Source organism: Sciurus carolinensis, chromosome 9 (genome assembly GCF_902686445.1).
Source record: "Sciurus carolinensis chromosome 9, mSciCar1.2, whole genome shotgun sequence".
NCBI lineage: Eukaryota > Metazoa > Chordata > Mammalia > Rodentia > Sciuridae > Sciurus > Sciurus carolinensis.
Genome location: NC_062221.1, coordinates 18,465,887 through 18,488,852, shown reverse-complemented (window position 1 = coordinate 18,488,852; position 22,966 = coordinate 18,465,887). Strand labels below are relative to the sequence as shown.

General features: G+C 40.7%; 1 protein-coding gene across 2 annotated transcripts in view; it reads left to right on the top strand.

The window, feature by feature from the left end:
* The first annotated feature begins 7,539 nt into the window (after window positions 1-7,539).
* The window catches only part of Cldn18 (claudin 18), a 29,053-nt gene continuing 13,626 nt past the window's right edge, over window positions 7,540-22,966 (top strand). Inside the window, exon 1 of one of the 2 annotated variants that reach the window (XM_047563100.1) lies at window positions 7,540-7,759. In XM_047563100.1, the coding sequence (XP_047419056.1) occupies window positions 7,540-7,759 (220 nt within the window). Of the gene's footprint in view, window positions 7,760-17,253; window positions 17,678-22,966 lie in introns of those variants that run through there. The other variant, XM_047563098.1, reaches the window with a different exon arrangement.

Sequence of the window (22,966 nt, the reverse complement as noted above, 5' to 3'; positions counted from 1 at the left end):
CATCTCAACAGACACAAAGAAAGTTTTCAACAAAATTCAGAACCCATTGATGATTAAAAAAAAAACACTGAAGAAATTAATGAATAGAAGGCACTTACTTCCAACATCACAAGGGCTGTATACAACAAACCCAGAGCTAACATCATAGTGAATGGGGGAAAACTGAAAGTATTTCTTTTAGAATCCAGAAGAGGACGAGCATGTCCACTCCCATCATTCCTATTCAATATAGTTCTTGAAGCTCTATGCAAAGCAATCAGGCGAGAGAAGGAAATTAAAGTGATACAAATAGGAAAAGCAGAAGTCAAATTATCTGCTTGCTGATAACATGATACAATATCTAGAAGATCCAAAAAACTATACCAACAGACTTCTAGAGTTGATTTTAAAAATCCATCAAAGTAACAGATTACAAAATCAGCATACAAAAAAGCAAAAGCTTTCCTATACACCAATAATTAATATTCTGAGAAAGAAATTGGGAAAATAATCCCATCACAACAACCTAAAAAAAAAAAACTAGGACTAAGTCTAACCTAGGAGTTCAAAGCCCTCTACAATGAAAACTATAGAAGACTAAAGAAAGAAATTGAAGAAGACCTAGAAGATCAACAGTCCTCCCATGTTCACAAATAAGCAGAATTAATATTGTTAAAATGGTCATATTGCCAAAAACAATAGACAGATTCGACGCAATCCCCATCAAGAATAAAAGACCCAGAAGAACCAAAGTAATTCTAAGCCAAAAAGCAATACTGGAAGCATCACAATATCTGACTTCAAATCATATGACAGAGCTATAGTTATTCCTTGTATTTCAGATTTTCCATCAATTTATTTCTCTCTCTACATTTTTGTGTAATTTTCTAAATTTTGTCTTGTAGTTTATGAATGCTATATTCATCTATGTTTAATCTTCTAATTACTGTTATTACTTTTTTAATGCTGCCATAATAAACTTTCAGAAACTTAGCAGCTTCAAACAATATCTATTTATTATTTCATAGTTACTGTAGATCAGATTGTGGCATAATGTTGTTGAACACTCTGTGTATGCTATTACCAGGCTTAAATCAAGGAATTGACATGTCTATAGGTCTCATGTGAGTCTTGGGGGGTTCTCTTCCAAGCTCACTCTTAGTTGAAAGAATTAAGTCCTTGTTTCCTTGACATGTGACCCTTTTATCTTCAAGTCAACAACCATGTATCAAATCCCTCTCATTCTTCCAATCTCTCTGACTTACCTTTCTGTTGTATTTCTCTTGTTCCCTGTTCTCTTCTTCTGCTTTTCGAGGACCATATGATTACATTGCAGCTCCCTGGATATGTTCAACATCTCTGCAATCAGGAAATGCAAATCAAAACTACACTGAGATTCCGTCTCACTCCAGTCACAATGGCACTTATCAAAAATACAAATAATTAACAAAATCTGGTGAGGATGTGAGGGAAAAGGCACATTCATACTTTGTTAGTGGGACTGTGAATTAGTACAACTGCTCTGGAAAGCAACATGGAGATTCCTTAAAAACCAGGAATGAAACCATCATCCAACTATTCCAATCCTCAGTACTTATTCAAAAGAGCTAACATCAACATACTATAGTGACACAGTCACATCAATGTTCATAGCAGCTCAATTCTCAATAGCCAAGTTATGGAAGCAGCTCAGATGTCCATCAGTAGATGAATGGATTAATAAAATGTGGCACATATACAAAATGGAGTTCTACTGAATCGTGAAGAAGAATGAAATTATGGTACCTGCCAGTAAATGAATGGAACTAGAGAATATAAAACTAAGTTAAGTAAGCCAAACTCAGAAAATCAAGGATTGAATGTTTTCTCTCATAAGTGGAAGCTCAAGCAAAGAAAAGGGGAAAGGGGTGGGTTCAGATATCATAAAGATAGAAGGAAGATCAGTGGAGAAGAAGAAGGAGATTGAGGGGAAGAAAGGAGGGATGTGAAAGGGGAGGAAATGTGGAATGGATTTGACAAAATTATGCTATGTGTATGTATTAAAACACTGCAGTGTATACAGATATACACCTTTGTGTATATCTATAAAGCACCAATTTAAATAAATAAATAAGTAAATGGAAGACCAGTAGAGTAGAGGAAAGGGAATAGGGGAGGGAGGAAGGGAAAGAAAGGGGAGGCACCAGGGACAAAAAGGAGCAAATTCCTTATATGTCAAAATGAACCCAACTGTCACATATAATTGTAATACACTAATAAAAGCATTAAAATGTAAAAAAAAAAAAAGCAGGGGATCAGCTAACTAGTAACATTAAATATATCTGTAAAATCCTTTTGCCATGTAACACATTATAAACACAGAAGTACCACACGGTCCAGAGATCAAATTATGCTATTACACTGTCCATTCGGTTTTTCTTTGTTGTCTACATGTTTAATTTCTAAAAATTCTGAGAAAGGGAGGTCAAATCTTCTTATTTGTTTTTCATGATCACTGTTATTTACTTGTGGTTTTAGTTCCTTTTCTGTCTTTAATCTGATTTCCTTGAGGGAGGGTTCCTGGTAACCATTTGTTAAGTCTTGTGACATTGTTCATAATTAAGTAAGGCACTGAAGTCTGATCCTTTGAGCTGATCCTATGCGTCTCTTCCAAATATGGCATTCAATGATGACATTCACACTGGCAGCTCGAAATCAGTCATAGTCGGGTATTTACACGAGGAAAATTGAGATACGTTATTAAATCAGAGTGATTTTTCTTTTTGAGAATAGCTGTGCTAGTGTGCCACTGCTTACAAGATTTTTTAAAATTTATTTTTATTGTAAACAAATGGGATACATGTTGTTTCTGTTTGTACATGGAGTAACAGCATACCATTTGCATAATCATACATTTACATAGGGCAATGATGTTTGATTCTTTCTGTTATTTTTCCTTTCCCCCCACCCCTCTTTTCCCTCTATATAGTCCCTCCTTCTTCCATTCTTGCCCCCCTACCACCCCCCATTATGTGTCATCATCCGCTTATCAGTGAGATCATTCATCTTTTGAATTTTTGAGATTGGCTTATCTCACTTAGCATGATATTCTCCAGTTTCATCCATTTGCCTGCAAATGCCATAATTTTATCATTCTTTATGGCTGAGTAATATTCCATTGTGTATATATATATATATATATATATATATATATATATATATGCCACAGTTTCTTTATCCATTCATCAATTGAAGGACATCTAGGTTGGTTCCACAATCTGGCTATGGTGAATTGAGCAGCAGTGAACACTGATGTGGCTGTATCTCTGTAGTATGCTGATTTTAAGTCCTTTGGGTATAGGACGAGGAGTGGGATAGCTGGGTCAAATGGTGGTTCCATTTCAGCTTTCTGAGGCATCTCCATACTGCTTTCCAGAGTGGCTGCACTAATTTGCAACCCCACCAGCAATGTATGAGTGTACCTTTCTCCCCACATCCTCGCCAACACCTGTTGTTGCTTGTGTTCTTGATAATCGCCATTCTAATTGGGGTGAGAAGGAATCTTAGTGTAGTTTTGATTTGCATTTCTCTTATTACTAGAGATGTTGAACATTTTTTCATATATCCGTTGATTGCTTGTACATCTTCTTCTGTGAAGTGTCTGTTCATTTCCATAGCCCATTTGTTGATTGGATTATTTGTATTCTTGGTGTAGAGTTTTTTGAGTTCTTTATATATTCTGGAAATTAGCGCTCTATCTGAAGTATGAGTGGCAAAGATATTCTCCCACTCTGTAGACTCTCTCTTCACATTACTGATAGTTTCCTTTGCTGAGAGAAAGCTTTTTAGTTTGAATCTATCCCAGTTATTGATTCTTGTTTTTAATTCTTGTGCTATGGGAGTCCTGTTAAGGAAGTCTGATCCTAAGCCAACAAGTTGAAGATTTGGACCTATTTTTTCTTCTATAAGATGCAGGGTCTCTGGTCTGATTTCAAGGTCCTTGATCCATTGTGAGTTGATTTTTGTGCAGGGTGAGAGATGGGGGTTTAGTTTCATTATGTTGCATATGGATTTCCAGTTTTCCCAGCACCATTTGTTGAAGAGGCTGTCTTTTCTCCATTGCATATTTTTGGCACCTTTGTCTAGTATTAGAAAACTGTATTTATTTAGGTTTGTGTCCGTGTCCTCTATTCTATACCATTGATCTACCTGTCTATTTTGGTGCCAATACCATGCCGTTTTTGTTACTATTGCTTTGTAGTATAGTTGAAGTTCTGGTATTGCAATACCCCTGTTTCATTCTTCCTGCTAAGGATTGCTTTAGCTATTCTGGGTTCTTATTCTTCCAGATGAATTTCATGATTGCTTGCTCTATTTCTGTAAGGTACATCATTGGGATTTTAATTGGAATTGCATTGAATCTGTATAGCACTTTTGGTAGTATGGCCATTTTGACAATATTAATTCTGCCTATCCAAGAACATGGGAGATCTTTCCTGCTTACAAGATTTTGAATTGAGGGGGTTTTGAGTTCAAGTCTGACAGAGCATTAAATGTCAAAATCTTTTATGAAAACTTCACTGAGGTTTTCGCAGTTGCAAAAACCATACAAGTCCTTCCAGATGTATTATTATCAGCGTGAAATCACCTTTTAAAGGTACTTTCTTAATGTGGGAGTTCCAGGACCATGATGTGGAATGTGCAGATTTAACCCTCAGTCATATACAAGACAGGCGCTCAGCCTGAGTAGACTCACTGTTAGGTGGCTAGTCAGCTGTGAATGGATGAGCAAGGGAAGGAAAATGAAGGGCAACTAAAACTGCAGGAAGACTTACCTGACAAATAAGGACCTGGAAGAAGCATCATGGTATGTTAAAGCCTCCCCAGCCATAATTACATCCCCTTAAGAAACACTATGGTTTCAAGATCTAGTCTCACCCTATCAGGTAGACTGGAACCTCCCTTATCAACAAAACTGTTACAACCCCCAATCACCCTGGCAACTAAAACATCTAGACCCTCACAAAGAAAGTTCCATGAGGGCTAGTTAAAGGGCAGTAAACCAATTAAAGGGGCAAGAAATTGGGAACAAAACAGGGGGACTCAGTATCCTTAAAGTTTCCTATACTGTGAGCACCATACCATCCTCTTTGAAGGTAGTCCATTCAGTTTCTATGCTGTCAGTCAAAAGTCAAGAGGCAGACCTGGGCAAGACTCTCTGGAAACTTCCCTGGGACCCTCAATAAAATTGGAGGGTAGGAGAAGTACTCTATCCTTCTCCTCTCTGAGAAGCCCTTCAGAGTGTCCCCTTTTCCATATCCCTTCTAATAGACTCATGCCTGTTACTCTGAGCAACATGTCTGAAATCTTTCTGGCATGATTTCAAGAATCAGGGTGAACGGAGACCTCTGTGGCTGCCTCAGTTCTGCAGCAGGCCTCTCCCCCTGAAACTTCAGAAGATTTTTTCCCTTCTTTTCCATATATGGACCAACTCAAGTTAAGCTTAATAAGCTTTCTTGCTTTCTCCCTGGGTCAATGAGTTGATTTTTCTAGTCCATTCCTTCACTGTGTAAGTTGTTGCATAGATTACTGAATGAATCTCTTCCAGTAGTTTTCAAATTATGTTCCCTGGAGGCCATGGAATTCTAATAAATCACCCTGGAGGGAGCAAAGGGAAAGTGGGTGGCCTCTTCCTTCCATCCTAAAATCCAGACAAGCATGCCCTTCCACCTTCCCTCCCACTGCCACACAGTATACACACACACATACAGGTGAGCATGCACACACACACACACTCTTTATCTATATGACACATCAGGCTTCCTGATGGAATTCCTCTTTTAACATTACAAAATTTTTGAGATATTCTGAACTCTTAACTTTAGAAGTAATGAAACTGAGACACAGAAATGTTAACCAGTGATATACAGTATATCTCTGTGAGTTAGAGAAAAGAGTTGATACTTGAATCCAAAGATATTCTGAACAAAATAAGTAGACATGACATTTAGACAAAAAAAAATTAAGATTTTTTTGTAACTAGAGACACTTCATGTGAGAAAGTTGGGATTTAATTTTCTAATTATTGTGAAGAGATACAATGTGACAGTGACTGACCATTGCTAAATCTTTTGCTTATATTATTATCAGTCTTAATATTTAAATATTTGCTTTTAAATATTACTCCTTCTGAGTACTGGGCTCCACATGCAATGCTTAACCTTTTGCTTATATTTTACATTTAACCTAAAAAATCCAGTAAATGAAACATGATCATTATTATTTCATTTTGCAGATGAAGACAATGAGGCTCAAAAAGGTTAAGTGACTTCTCTGTGGGTTACATTTAACCTGTGAGAGGTGGAGTGGGGACTCAGAGCCAAAGGCCTTCCTGCTGTTTACCTCTGCTCTCTCCTCTCCTCCATGGTCTCTGTACATCAAGGTTGAATGAACACCATAGAAGTCATAGCATGACCACATCAAATAACTACTACAGTTGGTTCTCACTATTTAGGAATTCCATATTTTAACTTTTTCTAAAATCAATGCCCACTGTACTTCCATAGTCATAATTGAACATGTGCAGGGGAGAGAAATAAGTTGCTAAGTTGCATGATCCCAGTTGAGGGCCGACACATTGAGGCTCTGCCTTCTTTTTTTCAGCTCTCATACCGTAAACCAGTATCCTTTTGGAAGCATATCTAATGCCACACATTTTGTATTTTTGTGCTTTTTGTTGGGTTCTCTATTTAAAATGGTTTCCGTGCACAGTGCTGAAATGCTATTTATTGTTTATCAACATCAGGAGGCTGTTAAACACCTTATGGAGAAAACGCATGTGTTAGATGATGGGCACCAATTACTTTGCTCTTGACTATAATTGGACGCTAATGAATCAACAGTATATGATAAACAAAGTGTCTTTAAACAGAAACACACATAAGGTTATCTATTGGTGAAAATGTGACCAGAGACTCACAGGAACCTAACCCTATATTTGTCCCTATGGGCAGTGATTCAGTATTTGCTAATTCAGTGACCTTTGTGACTTTATAGAACATAACGACTGTGATGAGTAAGAATCAATGGTAATTCCTCATGCCTCCTAACCAGCTTTGCCTAAGTTTTCTGACTAAGATGGCAGCATGTATCTCCGTCCCTTCACTTGGGAAGGCCACATGGACAAAGCCACTGTGTCTCCAAGTATTTTCTGGCTTATCCACTGGAAGCCCCACAGGACCAACCTGCAGCGCCTCCCCAGCAGCCACCTCTATACCAGCTTTACCCTCTACAAAGGGGAACCTGGCTAATCAGGAAAGAAACTCCCTCAAAAGGTAAACAGTGAGTTGAGTGTACATATGGTGGAAAACAAATGGCTCTTGGTACCAAGAAATTATCTCACTTAGGTAGATAAAGGAGCAAGGCAAGCCCAGGTGGCACTGGTGAGTCCCCCCCTCCATTACATGATCCATTGGTGACGTGTGCACCAGCCTCTGCAAGAAAACACCATCCCTATTCTTAGCACCCTCAGAACTGGCTGTCCTTCGTCTGCTAGCACCCTGTGTTACGCTGTACCCCATCATGTCTGTGACTGCCTGCCAGGGCTTGGGATTTGTGGTTTCAGTGATCGGGTTTGCAGGCATCATTGCCGCCACCTGCATGGACCAGTGGAGCACCCAAGACTTGTACAACAACCCAGTGACAGCTGTATTCAACTACCAAGGGCTGTGGCGCTCCTGTGTCCGAGAGAGCTCTGGCTTCACCGAGTGCCGGGGCTACTACACCCTGCTGGGGCTGCCAGGTAAGGGCTGGGCACCTGGCTGGATGGCAGGGAGACTGGGGTGGTGAGGAGGCAGAGGGACCATGGGATGGGGGAAATGAGATTTGTTTTTGACAAAGGTTACTGCAACCACCTCAAGGGTTGAAACAGAAGTATAGGAACCTTAGGGAAAGAAACTTTCTGGAGTTGTTGGATCTCCTAGTCCAGAGCTAGAACGTCCCCATGGGCACATTTTTCTAATAATTCCTATGTGAGCCAAGGCATAGTCTCAATCACACACGAGACCAGGACCCAAGAAGCCCAGACTTTAGCCATTTTCTTCATTTAGCCCCAAGATTCCCCTCACTGAGGTGGGGACTGCCTATCTCCCTAATGATTCCACTGCCAGCCCCAGCTCTCAGGGACGCCTAGATAAGCACCAGCAAAAGAACTGGGGCAGAGGGAAGGACCAGAGAGAGAGAGCCAGGGTTCTCTGGAGTGCGCTGGATGAGCCCCTGCTCTGGGTTCCAGGTTTCTAACCTCCAGAAAGTATGGACCACACGAGATAAGATGCCAGACACCCCCACCAGGCTTCTGCCTGGCAAGTGAGCTCTGCCATGAGGAAAGGTGTTGCAGTCATGCTGTCCCTTCCCAGATTGGCAAGTTAGCTACGCAAGGATTGTGTGTTCGACTGGGTAGCAGACTGATCGATTCAACTTGAAAAATTCAAGTCATGAGAGAATGTTAAAAGTGTCCTTCACTCAGAATAGAGTAAGACAATGAATAAACCTGTCATTTTTATTTTTGCTTATTTGTTCCTTCCATGATTACAAATCAAAACACAGATATGGGAATTTATCAACGTTGGGCATTGTTGGGAGAATCATAAATAGAATACAGAGGGGTTCGCCCACCTGAAGTTGCCATTTGACTGTAGGGTCAAAATCAAGACACACAAGAAAGGTAACAAGTGAAGACAGCAGACATATGACTATTCTTTTATGCATTCAACATCTTTGGATGCAGTGCTCCATTCAACATTTGCTGATGGAGTGCTACCACTTCAGGATTCTGAAGCACCCCCAAAATAGGGAACAATACTTCCCATGGGTAATGCCAGGTGCCAAGTGAGGAGGACAGAGGGCCAGTGCTGCAGGACATGAGATGACAATGAATTTGCTCAGAAAAAACAACTCAACAAAGGGGGAAAGTCCCACAGGACCCTTGTAAGGTTGTTAGGATTTGGAGGGGGCAGCATTACTGGAAAAAAAAATCCTGGCCAAAGGTCACACAGGTCTCACTTAGGAGCAAATGAGAAAATGACTTTGGCTGGCGGAGAGGGTTTATTTGGGGACAATTATAAAGATTATTGAATGCCAATCTACAGTGTTTGGAAGCCCAAGAGAGGTATGTTTGTTTGTTTTGTTTAAGATGATGGTATTTCAAGAATGTAAATCTGGTAAGAGAATGCAGAATAGATCAAAGCAGGAGGACAGCTGAAGACAAAGACAGTAGAACCAGGGTGAGAGGGAGGTCCAGGGATCTGCAGGAGATGAGCCAGATATAGCCAGCTAATAGGGGTTGGAGGGACGATGAGCTACTTCCATGTCCCTATGTCCAGTTGACCCATCCTAGCCTGGGTCCAGCCACTTGCTCTTGGGATTCTCCCTCACCTCAGACACAAAATGCCCAAAACCTATCCAGAGGGTAGGACACGGGTCAATTCAGAGCTAGAGGCCACAGGGGAGGAAATCAGCCTACAGCTGACCTCATGCCACATAGCTCCTATGGGTACCTGGGAAGCTGCCATACCATCTACAAAGGGGAAATGACAATGGTAAATTGTATGCTCGTAGACAATAATCCTTGAGTATTTTGTACAGTCTCTAAAACACCTTGTGAACTTGATGTGATTGTTATATCACCCCTGGAGACAAGGAAACTGAGTCCGAGTAACTTTCCCAAGGCCATCTACATGGGTAGCCAGGGCTCCAAACCTGTCCTGTCTGAGCCTAAGCCCCAGTGGATAGGTCTAATAAGAATCCCCACGGCCCTAAGACACAAAGCCCAAATCTCTCCTGACCCAAAGTGTAACTCTCCACCACAGAGGCACCTTCCTGTCCTCATCTTTAGCCTAAGTCTGGTTCTGCAGCCCCACTCAGAGTTCTCCTAGGATGGGGTCCTAGACTAACAGCAGCAGTCAACATCCCCCGTATTTATGTTACAGATGAAGTAGGGAGACCCACAGGGACAAGGCGACTTGCCCATGCTCCAAGAGCTGAAAACAAGCCAGAGACCGCTATTGTACCTCATGTATAGGGGCGTAATTGTGTATGTGCGTGTGTAAATCCTATGACTAGAGAGTTCAGAGAAGTGTTTTTCAAAGAGAATATTGTGGAAATCCCTTTTAAAAATATTTTTGCAGATACTCAGTGTTGATTTAAATTATTAAACGTTATTTATTTAAATTTATTTGATCATGTTAATCTACTTATTTCAATGTTACTTTATTATAAACAACGTGTAGCAATAGATTTAAATTCCTAATGCATAGAAGTGTTACACAAGTACAAAAACCAAACTTGCAAATGTAATATAAATGAAACCAAAAAACTAATAAGCTCAAATCTGAAACTTAATTTGGGTGAGGCATAGTGTTAATTTCCACTTGGGTGTAGTGTAATAGAACAAAGGTTCAAACTCAAGTCTCCTTCTGCATTTCACCTTGCTTCAGTATTATTGATGCAAATTCTCTATTCACATAGGTTTGCATTATAAAAACTGTATTCATAACTTTGAGGAGATCACACCTCACACTTAGCCACACCCCGGCAGGGAAACATCCTCTTACATCGTGGTCATAAGGTGTCTGTGACCCATAGTTTCCTACAGTGGTCATGTTCATTTGAGGAAAGGCTGTTTGGGGGCCCACCTGAAAACTGCTCTAATGGCCTTCTTGACCCAATTATTTCTGGAATTACACAGAATCGGTTCTTTACTGTGTATTCCTACCAATAAACATTGCAATCAGCTGTATTCAAAGATAGGCTGGTGGTGCTAGTGTGCTGACCACCAAGGCACAAGCCTTTGAACTTGCAGTATTGCTGTGTGGGGAGAAATTTCCTCCAGCTGTTCTCTGTTTGAGCTACAGAGAAGTCTTTGTTCGTTAACAGTTCAGAACTTCATTTGACTATCACCTGGTGCAAATATAATCATAAGAACCAACCTAAACATAAGCCATTAGTAACCAACAAGCAGATCTGGAACATGTTTGTTTTACTTTGTTCTCCATTGCCCCTGAAATGAAAACACAGAATTTTAAAATTTCCATTGAGAAGCTGCACACTCCAAAAATGCAAACAAAGTTTCTCAGGTTCAAAGAGAAGCAACCACACATAATCAAACCTTCCAGAAAAACTCTAGGCATAGAACTGCTGGTCACCTTCCTAGAAAATGTCATTTCACTAGACTCAACCAGTCAACCTATTCTGGACTGACAGGGTATAGACCAGGTTCCTTCACAGGGTACACAAGGAAGGAAAAGCAAAGGACTTTGGTCTTCTCACATGTGGAGAAATAATTGGGAAATAAGCAATGATATAGAACTTGTGGCATTAGAAGAAATGTTTATTCATTCAACATTGTTGAGCACCTACTATGTTCCAAACTGTCTGCATGTGGGTAATACAAATATCACAGGGCTCATAAATCTAGTAACAGAAATATTTAATAAACAGATCATTGCAACACAGGGTTTCTCAATCTCAGTATGATTGACATTCTGGGGTGAAGGGATCCTGTACATTGTAGGATATTTAGTATCATCCTTGACCTCTACCTCCTAGATGCCCCCCCACACCAACCCAGACAATCAGAACTGTCTCCTGACATTGCCAAATATTCCCTAGGGGACAAACTCATCCTGGTTATGAACCACAGCAATGAAAGGTAGTAAGTGTCCTGTCTGGTACAGGATAGAGTTCATGAAGAGAGGTGGGCTTCCTGAAGGAAATGGTGGTGAACTGAGTCCATTAACGACATGTTACCCAAGAGGATAAAGAAGCATAAAAAGAGACCGAGGGGCATGAGAAAGTGAGGTGTGTTCAGGGAACTAAAAGAACTCAGCTGTGTGTGTGACATGGGCAGGGGGAGGACAGGCAACACCGAACAGTGATGTGTGTTACATCCTTAAGAATAATATGTGGGCTTGGGTGCGGCTCAGCGGTAGAGTGCTTGCCTAGCATGCACAAGGCCCTGGGTCAATCCCAGTACAAAAAAGAAAAGAAAAAAGAAAAATATGTTTTAATATTTTGCATGAATCAAAATGAAAAAAATTAAAAAGCTTTGATAAGAGATATTTCTAAAATACCTACATAGCAATATATACTACAGGTTCCTAAATGAGAAAATTATAAAAATGCATATAATTAATGTATAATAATAATAGAATTTATGGAGACCTTTCTATGTGCCATGTTTCTAAGAAATTAACATTTATAAATATAAACAATTTATACAATTCTATAAATTTAAGTAAACTGCCTAATCTTAACAACAACCATATGAGGTAAGAAATTTTATGATCTCCATTTTATAGATAAGGAAACTGAGACAAATTAAAGAACTGCCTGGTGGGGCTGGGGGTGTAGCTCAGTGGTACAGCACTTGCCTCGCACATGTGGGGCACTGGGTTTAATCCTCAGCATCACATAAAAAAGTTAATGAATAAAGATATTGTGTGCAACTAAAAAAAATTTATAAAAAAAGAATTGTCTGGTGGCATTGTAGTAGTAAACAGCAGGGTGAAGATTCAAACCGAGAGAACTTCTCCAGATCCTGGGCTCTTCTCCATTATGAGAATTTTAATCTGGGCTTGGGATGTGACTCAGTGGTAGAGCACTTACCTAGCATGCCCAAGGTCCTGTCCCAACCCCCAGCACTGCAAAGAAACTTTAATGAAATTATCAATAAAAGTTCTCTGGGAACTTGATGAAGTATATATCTCTGAAAGGAAGCAGATGAGAAATTCTTAAAAGTTTTTGTTTATTTGTTTAAGAGTAATGAAGTGATGAGCTAATTCTACCAGATGTTCAATCAAATTTTAAAACTTTAATAATTAAATATTGTATTTTGGCACAAGCATGAACAGATTACTTGAACAAAACCTAAAATGACACACATAGGTGAATTTAGTTAAGTTACAAAGAGTTCTACGGAGCAATGGGGAAAATGGAAGGATATTCAATAAATGCTACAAAAATTATTGACTAGCTTTTTTGAAGGGAAAAGAAGAATGGTAGTATCAACTGACATTGCATACCAAAATAAATCCCAGATGAATTAAATGGAAAACACATAAAATATTTTTATGTATTTTTAAATTTTTATAATTTTATTTCCTAAATGGAAAATAATTCTATAAACATAGACACAATGCTTAGAGAAGGAAAAGTAAATCTGTTTGACTACATCATTTGACAAATATTTATTGAGCACATTTTATGCACCAGGCACCAGGGAACACACATTGCATGTTTTTTCTTTCTAAAACCACAAATGAAACTAAAAAGCAAACAACTGAGATGTTTTTATAGTTATAAATAAATTTTATAATTTGTATTATTTATGATGTATTAAGATCCTTAAACAGTTCATACAAGTTGATAGGAAAACTACTAAACTCTAATGAATAAATGAGTTTTTAAGGAAAAAAAATCATAAATATTTGTTTAAAAAGTTCCTACTCAGTAATCAAAAAGATGCAAATTTAAATAAGTAATTATGTAGAACATCAAATATATAATGTATGAAAGGGTGGAGTAAGAGCTTTCAAATACTGCTACTGGGAATAAAAATCATAAAAAGCAATGTAGTTCTATGTATAAACGATTTTTTTAAAACTTCACACTCTTCGGCCACTTAGGTCCACTTCTAAGAATCTATCCTAAAAGAGTCATCAGAGCTGAACAGGGGAATGTACACAGCTCAGGAGGCTGAGGCAGGAGGACAGCAAGTTTAAGGCCTGACTGGGTAACCCTCTCGAAATAAAATTCTAAAAAGGGCTGGGGTATAGCTCGGTGGTAGAGTACTCCTGGGTTCAATGGCCAGCACCAAAAAAAGAAAAAAAAAAAAGAGTCACCAGAAATGCTGGCAAAGTGTTATGTGTAAAAGTTCATCTTAACATTGCTTTCAGACAGAAGAAAACTATATATTTTACCTATATAAGAATAGACACACGCTGGGCATGGTGGCACTTACCTGTAATCCCAGCAGCTGGGGAGTCTGAGATATGAGGATCGCAAGTTGGATGCCAGCCTCAGCAATTTAGACCCCAAGCAACTTAGCGAGACTGTCTCAAAATAAAAAATAAAAAGGGCTGGGGGTGGAGCTTGGTGGTAAAGTGCCCCTGTGATAAATCCTCAGAGAAAGGAAAGAAGGAAGGAAGGAGGAAGGAAGCAGGAAGGGAGGGAGGGAAGGAAGGAAGGAGGAAGGGAAGGAGGGAAGGAAGGAGGAGAAAGAAAGGAAGAAGAGACACTGTTTAGGTGAATAATACCTCTATATAATACACTCGAACTAAATTATATCTACAAGAGCTTATATAACATAACTATAATGAATTGGAAAAAGCAAAACATCAAACCATATAATCCCTTAACCATATGAAAAATATACACAGAACAGAAATTAAAGAAGTCTGGCAAATGTTTTGTCTACAGTTTAAAATTATGAGTGATCTGTTAAAATTTTCTCCAACTTTTCAATTATCAACACCAAAACATAGAATCAGAAATTAGGAATATATATATTGTGGTAACCTTCTGAAAGAAAAAATTAATATGTCAATTATTTTTCTAGTTAGTATAATTAGCTTTACTCTTTCCTAATTCCTGGCTATAATATTTTATACTGCTATTTGTACACCATTTTTGCCTAATTACCACAAATGGTATTCTATTAATATTCTTAAAAAGTTAACAGAGTGGTGGAAATAATTTCTCCAATGTCAGTTAAATAACATGAGCTCCTGGAAACTTACAACATGAAATGATACTGACAGAGTCATAATTAAACGTGAATGCAGGGATGGTTCCCTCTAGAAAGTCAGAAAAACATTTTGTTCCATTTTAAAGGTGATTAAATAAAATCATACCAAACCTATTTCCATAAACAGAGTCAGACAGAGTTAGTGCAGAACGTGACATTTGATAACTTTCAACAAAACCTGTCACCATAAACAAGGACATCAGATTTTCTTCTGTGGATCCCCCATCATTCTTTGGCAGAGACAACTAACATAGTGGTCCACTCACTTCGGGCCACAAAAGATTGACAAGAAAATTAAAAATCCCCCCTCCTGTGTGTTTTAAAACACAGAAGTGTGTAGATTTATGATTTCTCTCTTATTCAGTTGTCTGCCTGGGTTAAGATAGCTTTAGTTTATTCACCTTTTAAAATTAATTTGCCCTTCTTTCAATAAATAAATAAAGTCATTGCCACATTTCAACCAAGAAGGAAAACTTAATTCATTATTAAGTTTTTATTAATTCATTATTAAGTTTTCTCTGAATAACTTTTTCTGATTCTGAAATTTAGCATAAACATAGGGAAATTGAAGGAGAAACTTCCATGAATAAGGACAGCCTGAGACTGGAGGATCACGAGTTCAGAGCCAGTCTTAGCGACTCCGTGAGAGCCTGTCTCTAAATAAAACACAAAAAAGGGCTGAGGCTGCAGCTCACTGGTTAAACACCGCTGGGTTCAATCCCATACCAAGAAAAAAAAAAAAAAAAAAAAAAAAGTCTGCCTTTTTTTAAGCCTGCCTCTTGATTAAATGAAGAGTAAGATGGACCCTGTCCATGGAAAAAAGTGCCTGAATAATTTCTGAATTATTCCAACAACACTTAACCAACCTAACTGGTCAATCCCTGTCCACCAGCAGAGACCAATGTCATTTCTGGCTGCCCCCTCACTGCCATTTAGCTTTGGTGTTGTAGCTCAGCTCAGAGGACACACCACCATCAACACCGTTTCACAAGTCAAACAACTCTTCCTTATGCCCTTATTTTGGGTCTTACCTTCTAAGGTAAGGTGTGTAGTCAAGGGGAGGTTGCCTCCATTCAAATTATTTGCCTTCTGTGTTTGCTGGGAATAAAGCCATGGAAGCAGTAGCGGGGTGCACCCAAGATAACATTGAAACGTCCAGACACAAGGCCTCGTTTCCTGGAGAACCTGTCATGGTTAGAGATTGGGGCAAGGGGGCATGTGGGCGTGCATGTGTTTCAGGACCTTGAAATCCAGATATGCACAAATCTAATTAAAATGTCTCTGAATTCAGAGACCAGATATACATGACCCTCAAGAAGAAGCAGGTTGATCAATTCTCTTAACAGAATTGTGTTGTAGACACAGAACACGTCACCTGATCTCTTCAGCCACATATCTCTTTACTGTGTTTATACAGCTTCTATTATTTGGATCGACTGTAGTGGAAACCTTTCTACAAATGTAGAAGACAGCGTGTGAGATCTGACAGGGCTCCAAAATGTTCTCTATTTGTCCCCAGATGAAGAACCTGACCTACAAGAGCCAGACCACCAGCAGACCAGGCACTAGTGACAGTCAGGAGTAGGCCTTACATCTCTGTGACCAGGCCAGGGTTCTCGGCCTGAGCATCCTTGGTCCCTCCCTGGACCTTCATAGCACCTTCTGTGTCCCTTTCATGGTCCTCACCTGATTCTTGTGACATGAGTGACAGCACAAGATGGAGGTCAAGGTATTCCTGGCTTCTCATCTCAGTTCCAATACCTGTGGAGACAGTTTATCTCTAGGACTTGGTTTTCTGTTCTCACAAGTGGAGAAAACTTCGCCTGACCCTCTCTACTGCTCATGAAAATAGAGGAGAGCTAGGCTGGAAGTTGGGGTGGGAGCCCCACCTTTGCCACCCTTTGGAGCATCTGTGGATCAAAGCACTTGGACATATTCCTTAGCCTACTCTCACCTCATTTGACTCATGTAAAGAACACATGGGTAATATTCCATTGTAGATATAAAACACATTTTCTTTATCCATTCATCTGTCAAAGAGCACATAGGTTGGTTCCATAGTTCGGCTATTGTGAATTGAGCTGCTACAACTAATTAAAACAAATTTAAATTTTTTTAAAAGATTTATTTAAAATTTTAAAAAAGAAAAAAAAAAAAAAAAAAGCAAGGGAATAATAACACTTGCCCTGCCCATTTCTGTAAGATCAAAATGGAAACGTGTAAGTGAAGGGTCACATAGGAGTGTCCAGGAGAAAACACCAAGGTCCATTTTATTTTAAATGAGGTCAGGCAGAGTGCTCTCCTGTGATGCTCTCAGTGGTAGTGGACATGTCAGAGTTTTCCCCTGATGGTGACCTGTATGGGGTGGAGCCAGTCCTGGGATTGGGAGGCTGATACCACCTGGAGGGGGGAGTCCTGTCCACTCAGACTGCTCGGTGCTCCAATCCACTGGGGCGGTGGAGCGCAGCGGGACAAGTGCCTCTTGGGGCTGCTTCCCCAACAAATGAAAAAATAATGCCCTTGAACGAGGACTGAAACTGAACTATCTAAGGAAAACAGAGTGAGCAAACACTGAGAGCCGAGGGAAACCATCTGATTAGCAGAGCTCCCCTTGGGCGCAGGTCGGTGCACAGCGTGGGCAGCAGGAAGGAGGCAGCTTCTCCCTGGTGGCGCTGCAGGACGAGAGCGCCAAGGCCATGTCCACCACCACGTGCCAAGTGGTGGGTTTCCTCCTGTCCCTCCTGGGTCTGGCGGGCTGCATCGCCGCCACAGGAATGGACATGTGGAGCACCCAGGACCTGTACGACAACCCGGTCACCGCCGTGTTCCAGTACGAAGGGCTCTGGAGGAGCTGCGTGAGGCAGAGCTCTGGGTTCACCGAGTGCCGGCCCTACTTCACCATCCTGGGCCTTCCAGGTAGGCACCGTGCCGTGGGCAAGACCCAGCGAGCACAGGCCAAGGCGCGGTCAGCCCCACTGCCCCGAGCGAGCCACGCTCCTGGCACGGCAGGTGACCCTGGCCGCTCTGGCCCAGGATAAAAGATGTGAATAAGAGAAGTTGGCTCTGTGTCAGAGGGCAATAGGGAAAGAGGGGAAATCACACCGAGTCGAAGGAACTGCTAGTAAGGAGGCAGGCCACCAGAAGAGCAGGTCTATTAAGAGAGCAGGCTGGTGATACCTGGAATCATCGTTTCTCCAGGAGAAAATAAATTGTTTGCTTCCCTGTGAGTGTGACTCACTTCTGCCTGTACAGACAAGGGAGTGGGGAAGAGGGATGTTGAGTCTTTCGTTAGAGTCAAAAAAGTTTATCAATAGCTAATTTAATTATTTTCAATCCAACTAAATTTTTCTTTGACAAGTTGAAGTCTCTGTAAGTGCCCAAAATATTGCCATTATAATTTCCTTTTTCTGCCCAAAATATTGCCATTACAATTTCCTTTTTCTGCATTTGTATTGAGAACATCTGGTATGCTCTTCCTAACAATCAATATGTTAGAATATAAAATTATAATTACAGTGATGTCAGAATGTAAATATAATTACAAATGTGACATCCTTTCATCCTCGAAGATAAAATAAGTTAACCTCATTTCTAATACAGATATTTATTTCAAATATGCACCATAGAAACTTTGCATTTTGGGAACTCTGTATTATTTTTTTAAAAATAAATACGAAAATAATAGGGAAACCTAATCAGTGGATCCAAGAGGTGTGTCTGAAAAAAGTACCTTGTAAACAGGTAAACGGAGATAAATTTCCAAGAAACTGTAAAAAGGCTGTGGAGTCCTTAAAAATGAATTGTGGAAAGCAATTCAACTAAGTAATGTTCATTTTCATAAAGAAGTAGAAGATAGGTATCAGACGACAAGAATTGAGTTATTTAGTCCATTTGTGGAAGCCACTCATTGCAGGATCAATAAGATCACTGACTCCATGAAAGACCTGCTTAGGGAAGCAAAGTGGGTAGAACTCAGCCAGAGGCAAGAAAGCCAGAGTTGCCAGGGATTGTGCTATAGTGAGGGGAGAGGTCAGAGGGAGGAAATGTAAGACATGGATGGTTGAGTTGCTGGCTACCCCTAATTTTAACTGCCAGATGAAGAAAAAAGAAAAGCATAGCATCCCATGATTTCATGCTCAGTGATATTTTCCCTAGGCCCCACCATTACATTATAATTTCCTTCTTCTTCATTTGCATTGTATTTTCTGCATTGGGTCTAAATGGCCAAACCCACTGCCACCACCCTACCTTGTCTTATTCTATGGAGGTATCCTGTCCTTTGTGAATCCACTCAGAATATCTCCTCTGACCCTTGATAATTCTGCTCTCTGTGGAACTAGACACCCTCCCCTCTCCTAGCCAAAGCCAACTCTCCATCGGCTCTGTAGACCCTGTGCCACCCTGCCTGGGACCATGCCCTGTTGATGAACCTCCTTCCTTCTCCCCTCCTCCTTTTTCCCTTCCCCCTTATGCCTTATCCTCCTTTCCTGGAAAATATTCTCTTGGTTCTGATCATTGTCAAGTTCTATCCCCCTCCTCGGTCGCTGACAACCAGATTCAAAGCCTAAAATTTTCCACCACTTCTCACTCATCACCTTTCTCATGTGGCTTCTGTCCTTCATCTCTTTAAAGTATTTGCTCCTTTGATTATGGCTCAAGATTAGGGGAGTCTTCAGTCACCAGCTCCCAGTTCCCAGTTCTCACCTCCCTACACATGTCAAAGTTCAAGCACCTTCCATGATTCTCTATTCCCAGCTTAACTGGGTACAGACATGACAGTCGGACACCATCCTTAACCTACCTTCCCTGACCTCTCTCTCTTTTACTGCACTCTTGACTTGGTCCTGGAGACCCATTGACTCTACTGCCCACAATGCCTTGTGGAGAGGGCACCCCAACTGCCCTCTCCACAAATCTTCCCCGAAGCCTGCTCACATTTTCACATTAAATAGACTCTCACAAACTAGAGAAAAACCAGAGCACTCTTACGGGGTTGAGCATATGCACTCCTCATGCCACTGCTAATCTGAGAGGCATTTATTGCCTACCTGCAGAGTATGCATGACCCCAAACCAGTCCTGTCAGCACTGGTAAACACTAGTGAAAAAAGGCATGTGCATGTTTTTAAATATATCAAAGGAAATACAATGCATGTTACAAAGCTTTTACATGGGTGTTTGGAGCACAAGGAAGAACATGGTTATTCTTAGCTCTAACTTGGTTATTTGTACATATGTCTCTTCAGTGTCTGCATTACAGGTTCCATTGACTAGACAAGAATTCTTTCCCCAGTTCCCAGTACAGGGCCTGGTTGGATGAGTATTTAGCAAAGGGTTGTCATACTAAGTTGAACTAAATAATAATAGTTTAATTATTTATATGAGCCATGTGAACTAATAATAAGTAAAAGATTTCACTCAAAAAAGGATAGTATTATAGTTTTTTGCTATTATGGTTCCATGTATAGAAAGGGACCTGGTCCTCCTCCTGCCTTAAGCAAATTTTATTGTTAATTCTATCATGTATTCAACAAATATCTTTGAAACACTTGCTGCATTACAGAAACTAGCATATCAGGGACTCCATTAGTCAGAGTAGTTAAGGTCAGCTGCTGCAACAAACAAACCTAAACATCTCAGTGGCTTAGCACAACAAAAGTTTACTTCCTGCCACATGGTCCATTAGGGAAATGCATTATTCAAAGAAGGTGGGGCATGACAAGAAAGTCCTGAAGGAGCTTTCCTAATCACCTCAACCTGCAAGTGACATCTAACCATAGTACTTTGGCCAGAACTAGTCTCATGGCCCTGCGAATTGGGAGATGTAGCAGCATACAGCTATTTGGTGCACAGCAACTGCCTCTATGAAGGGACTCTTTGAACACTAACTGCCTAGGTTAACTTTATCCGCCAGGTTGATTTCAGTTCTACAAGACCTTCCTTGAACATCAAATGGTAACCACCAATGACAGTGCAAAAGAAGACATGCATTAATTTATATTAATTTTTCAAATACTGTTAAATTCTTCCATGTGTAAAATATTTTCTGATGCAAGATAATATACCACATATGGAAGTCAGACATTTTGATGGGTGTGGCCTGAAATTAGGAAGAAGGTAGGGTTTGAGATGAGATTCTGTATTACAAAAATTCCCCAGCTCTTAATATCAAGTGGATATAAATATGGTCATAGAAAAAAAGCCAATTTTTCAGAAAAAAAAAATAATGAGGAAGGAAGGAAAAGAGGAGGAAGGATGAAGATTTGGTAATGCTAGGTACTTTTTTTAGATGTCAAACCAAAAAGGTCATAGAGAGGAGACCCAGTTGCTCCCCAAGAAGTATTGAGATGTTCCAAATCTGCAAAAGGAGATACCCTGGGCTTTTTTAGGAGAGATTTAGGGCAAGCAAGCTGAGAAGGGCTTTACCAATCATATTTTGAGGACTGCGAGCATGAATGTAAGGTCCCGCCACAATACATGTAGGGCTCTTGGAAGCTGTGGTCTTCTCAGTCAGTAAGCATGGACCAGAGGACCCTGAGGTGCCTGTGTTGAATCTCTACAACACCTAGCATGGGCCACAATGGGTGACAGGGCTGGGGCAGGGGGAGATGGGTGCCACTCTACCTCCTACCTCCTGGTAGTACTGTGAAAAGTCATGCTGGGACAAGTCATAAGAACAGGGACAATTCCCAGCAGCCACTCAGATATGTACCCCAACCCCACCTGTCTGAGTCACAGGAACAGGATTCCATCGAAATCCAGGAGAAACATTTCTAGCGACTGAGTTTGCATAACAGGGAGAACTTTAAGTCACTGATAAGTTATGGCAGCCTCTGCCTCTCCATCAGCTGGCTCCCTGCTCATCACTAGCCAGATCTTGTGACTGATTATCCTGATTGCCTCCTGGTGCCACTAGGCCTGGCCTTCCTCTTGCTCCTCTTCTCAAACTTCTTCCCCTCTCCATCACCACAATCCCATATATGTGACTGTTTCAAATCCTCAGTCTGATTTTATCACCATGTGAGAAGATTCAGGTTTGCGAACAGTCATTAAAAGGCAAAGCAAGAGGATTGGCAAGGGACAGATTCTTTTAGGGATGAGGAGAAAATGAATACTTATCAAGCCTGGCTTAAGTGGTATCTGATAATCCAAACATCTTAATGCAAGACATATCTTTATACCACTGAGTTGAGGGTGCAGACCTGGATGAGGTCAAACGGCGTGCCTGATGACGTTCACGTGGCATCACATTGCTCTGTAGGTTTTCATGGGCCACAGCGGACCTCCATGTGGGTTCCTTGGGATCTCTGGAGAATCTAGGCTCTTACACCTTCTTCTGAAGGGACATTCATCTGGGGTGAGCCTCAGACTTCCTTCTTCTTTCTCCTCCATCAGCTCTCCTTGCCTCTACTTTGAGGCCAGGCTGCCTGGAGGTGTGGGTCCTTTCCCTGCCCCACCAAAGCCCCGGACCAGATCTCTGGCTCCAAGCGAACTGCTGCCTCATCGCCCCACCCTTAGACATCTCAGTACTGTCAGCCCTGGAATTCTTTCCTCTCAACTTCCCACTCTGATCCCTTCTTTTTCCTACATTATTCCTTGAAATTAATGAAATCAAACAACTAAATGAAAGTCTCAAGGGTGAGGTCAAAACATTACTATGTCTTTCAAAGTTTCCCCAGGAGATGCTCAGGTACAGCCGCACTGAGAATCACACCTGAGCGCGCCTCACCTGTCAGTCCATGGCTATTTTAACAGAATGAGACATTTTGCAACAGGGAGGGAACACTGAGTTCCCTTTTCACTGTTTACTTTTTTCAGCCTCAATCCTGCCCGCCCTTCACGTCCGATAACACCTCCTTACTCATTGGGAAGAATGCAGGAGTCACACCGTGGGTGCAGGGAATCAGGTTTCAGAGCCAGTTGACTCCCTTTTTATCAGCTGATAAGACCAGGCCTCTTGATCAGAATATCAAATAAGAGACAGAATGCTGAAAAGAGAAACCTACCTTTTGGGGGGCAGTTTCTCTGTTTACCTATTAATGGAGAAAAATTTGAATCCCAGGTGGCAGAATATTCCAACTGGTAGGGAACTTCAAAACACTACATTGCAATTCCCCAGGATCATTACTAGGTTAAGGGGTCTCTAGTAATGATTGGCAGGGCACATTTCCTCCCACTTCCTGACACCTGCGCCCAGCAGAGTTCC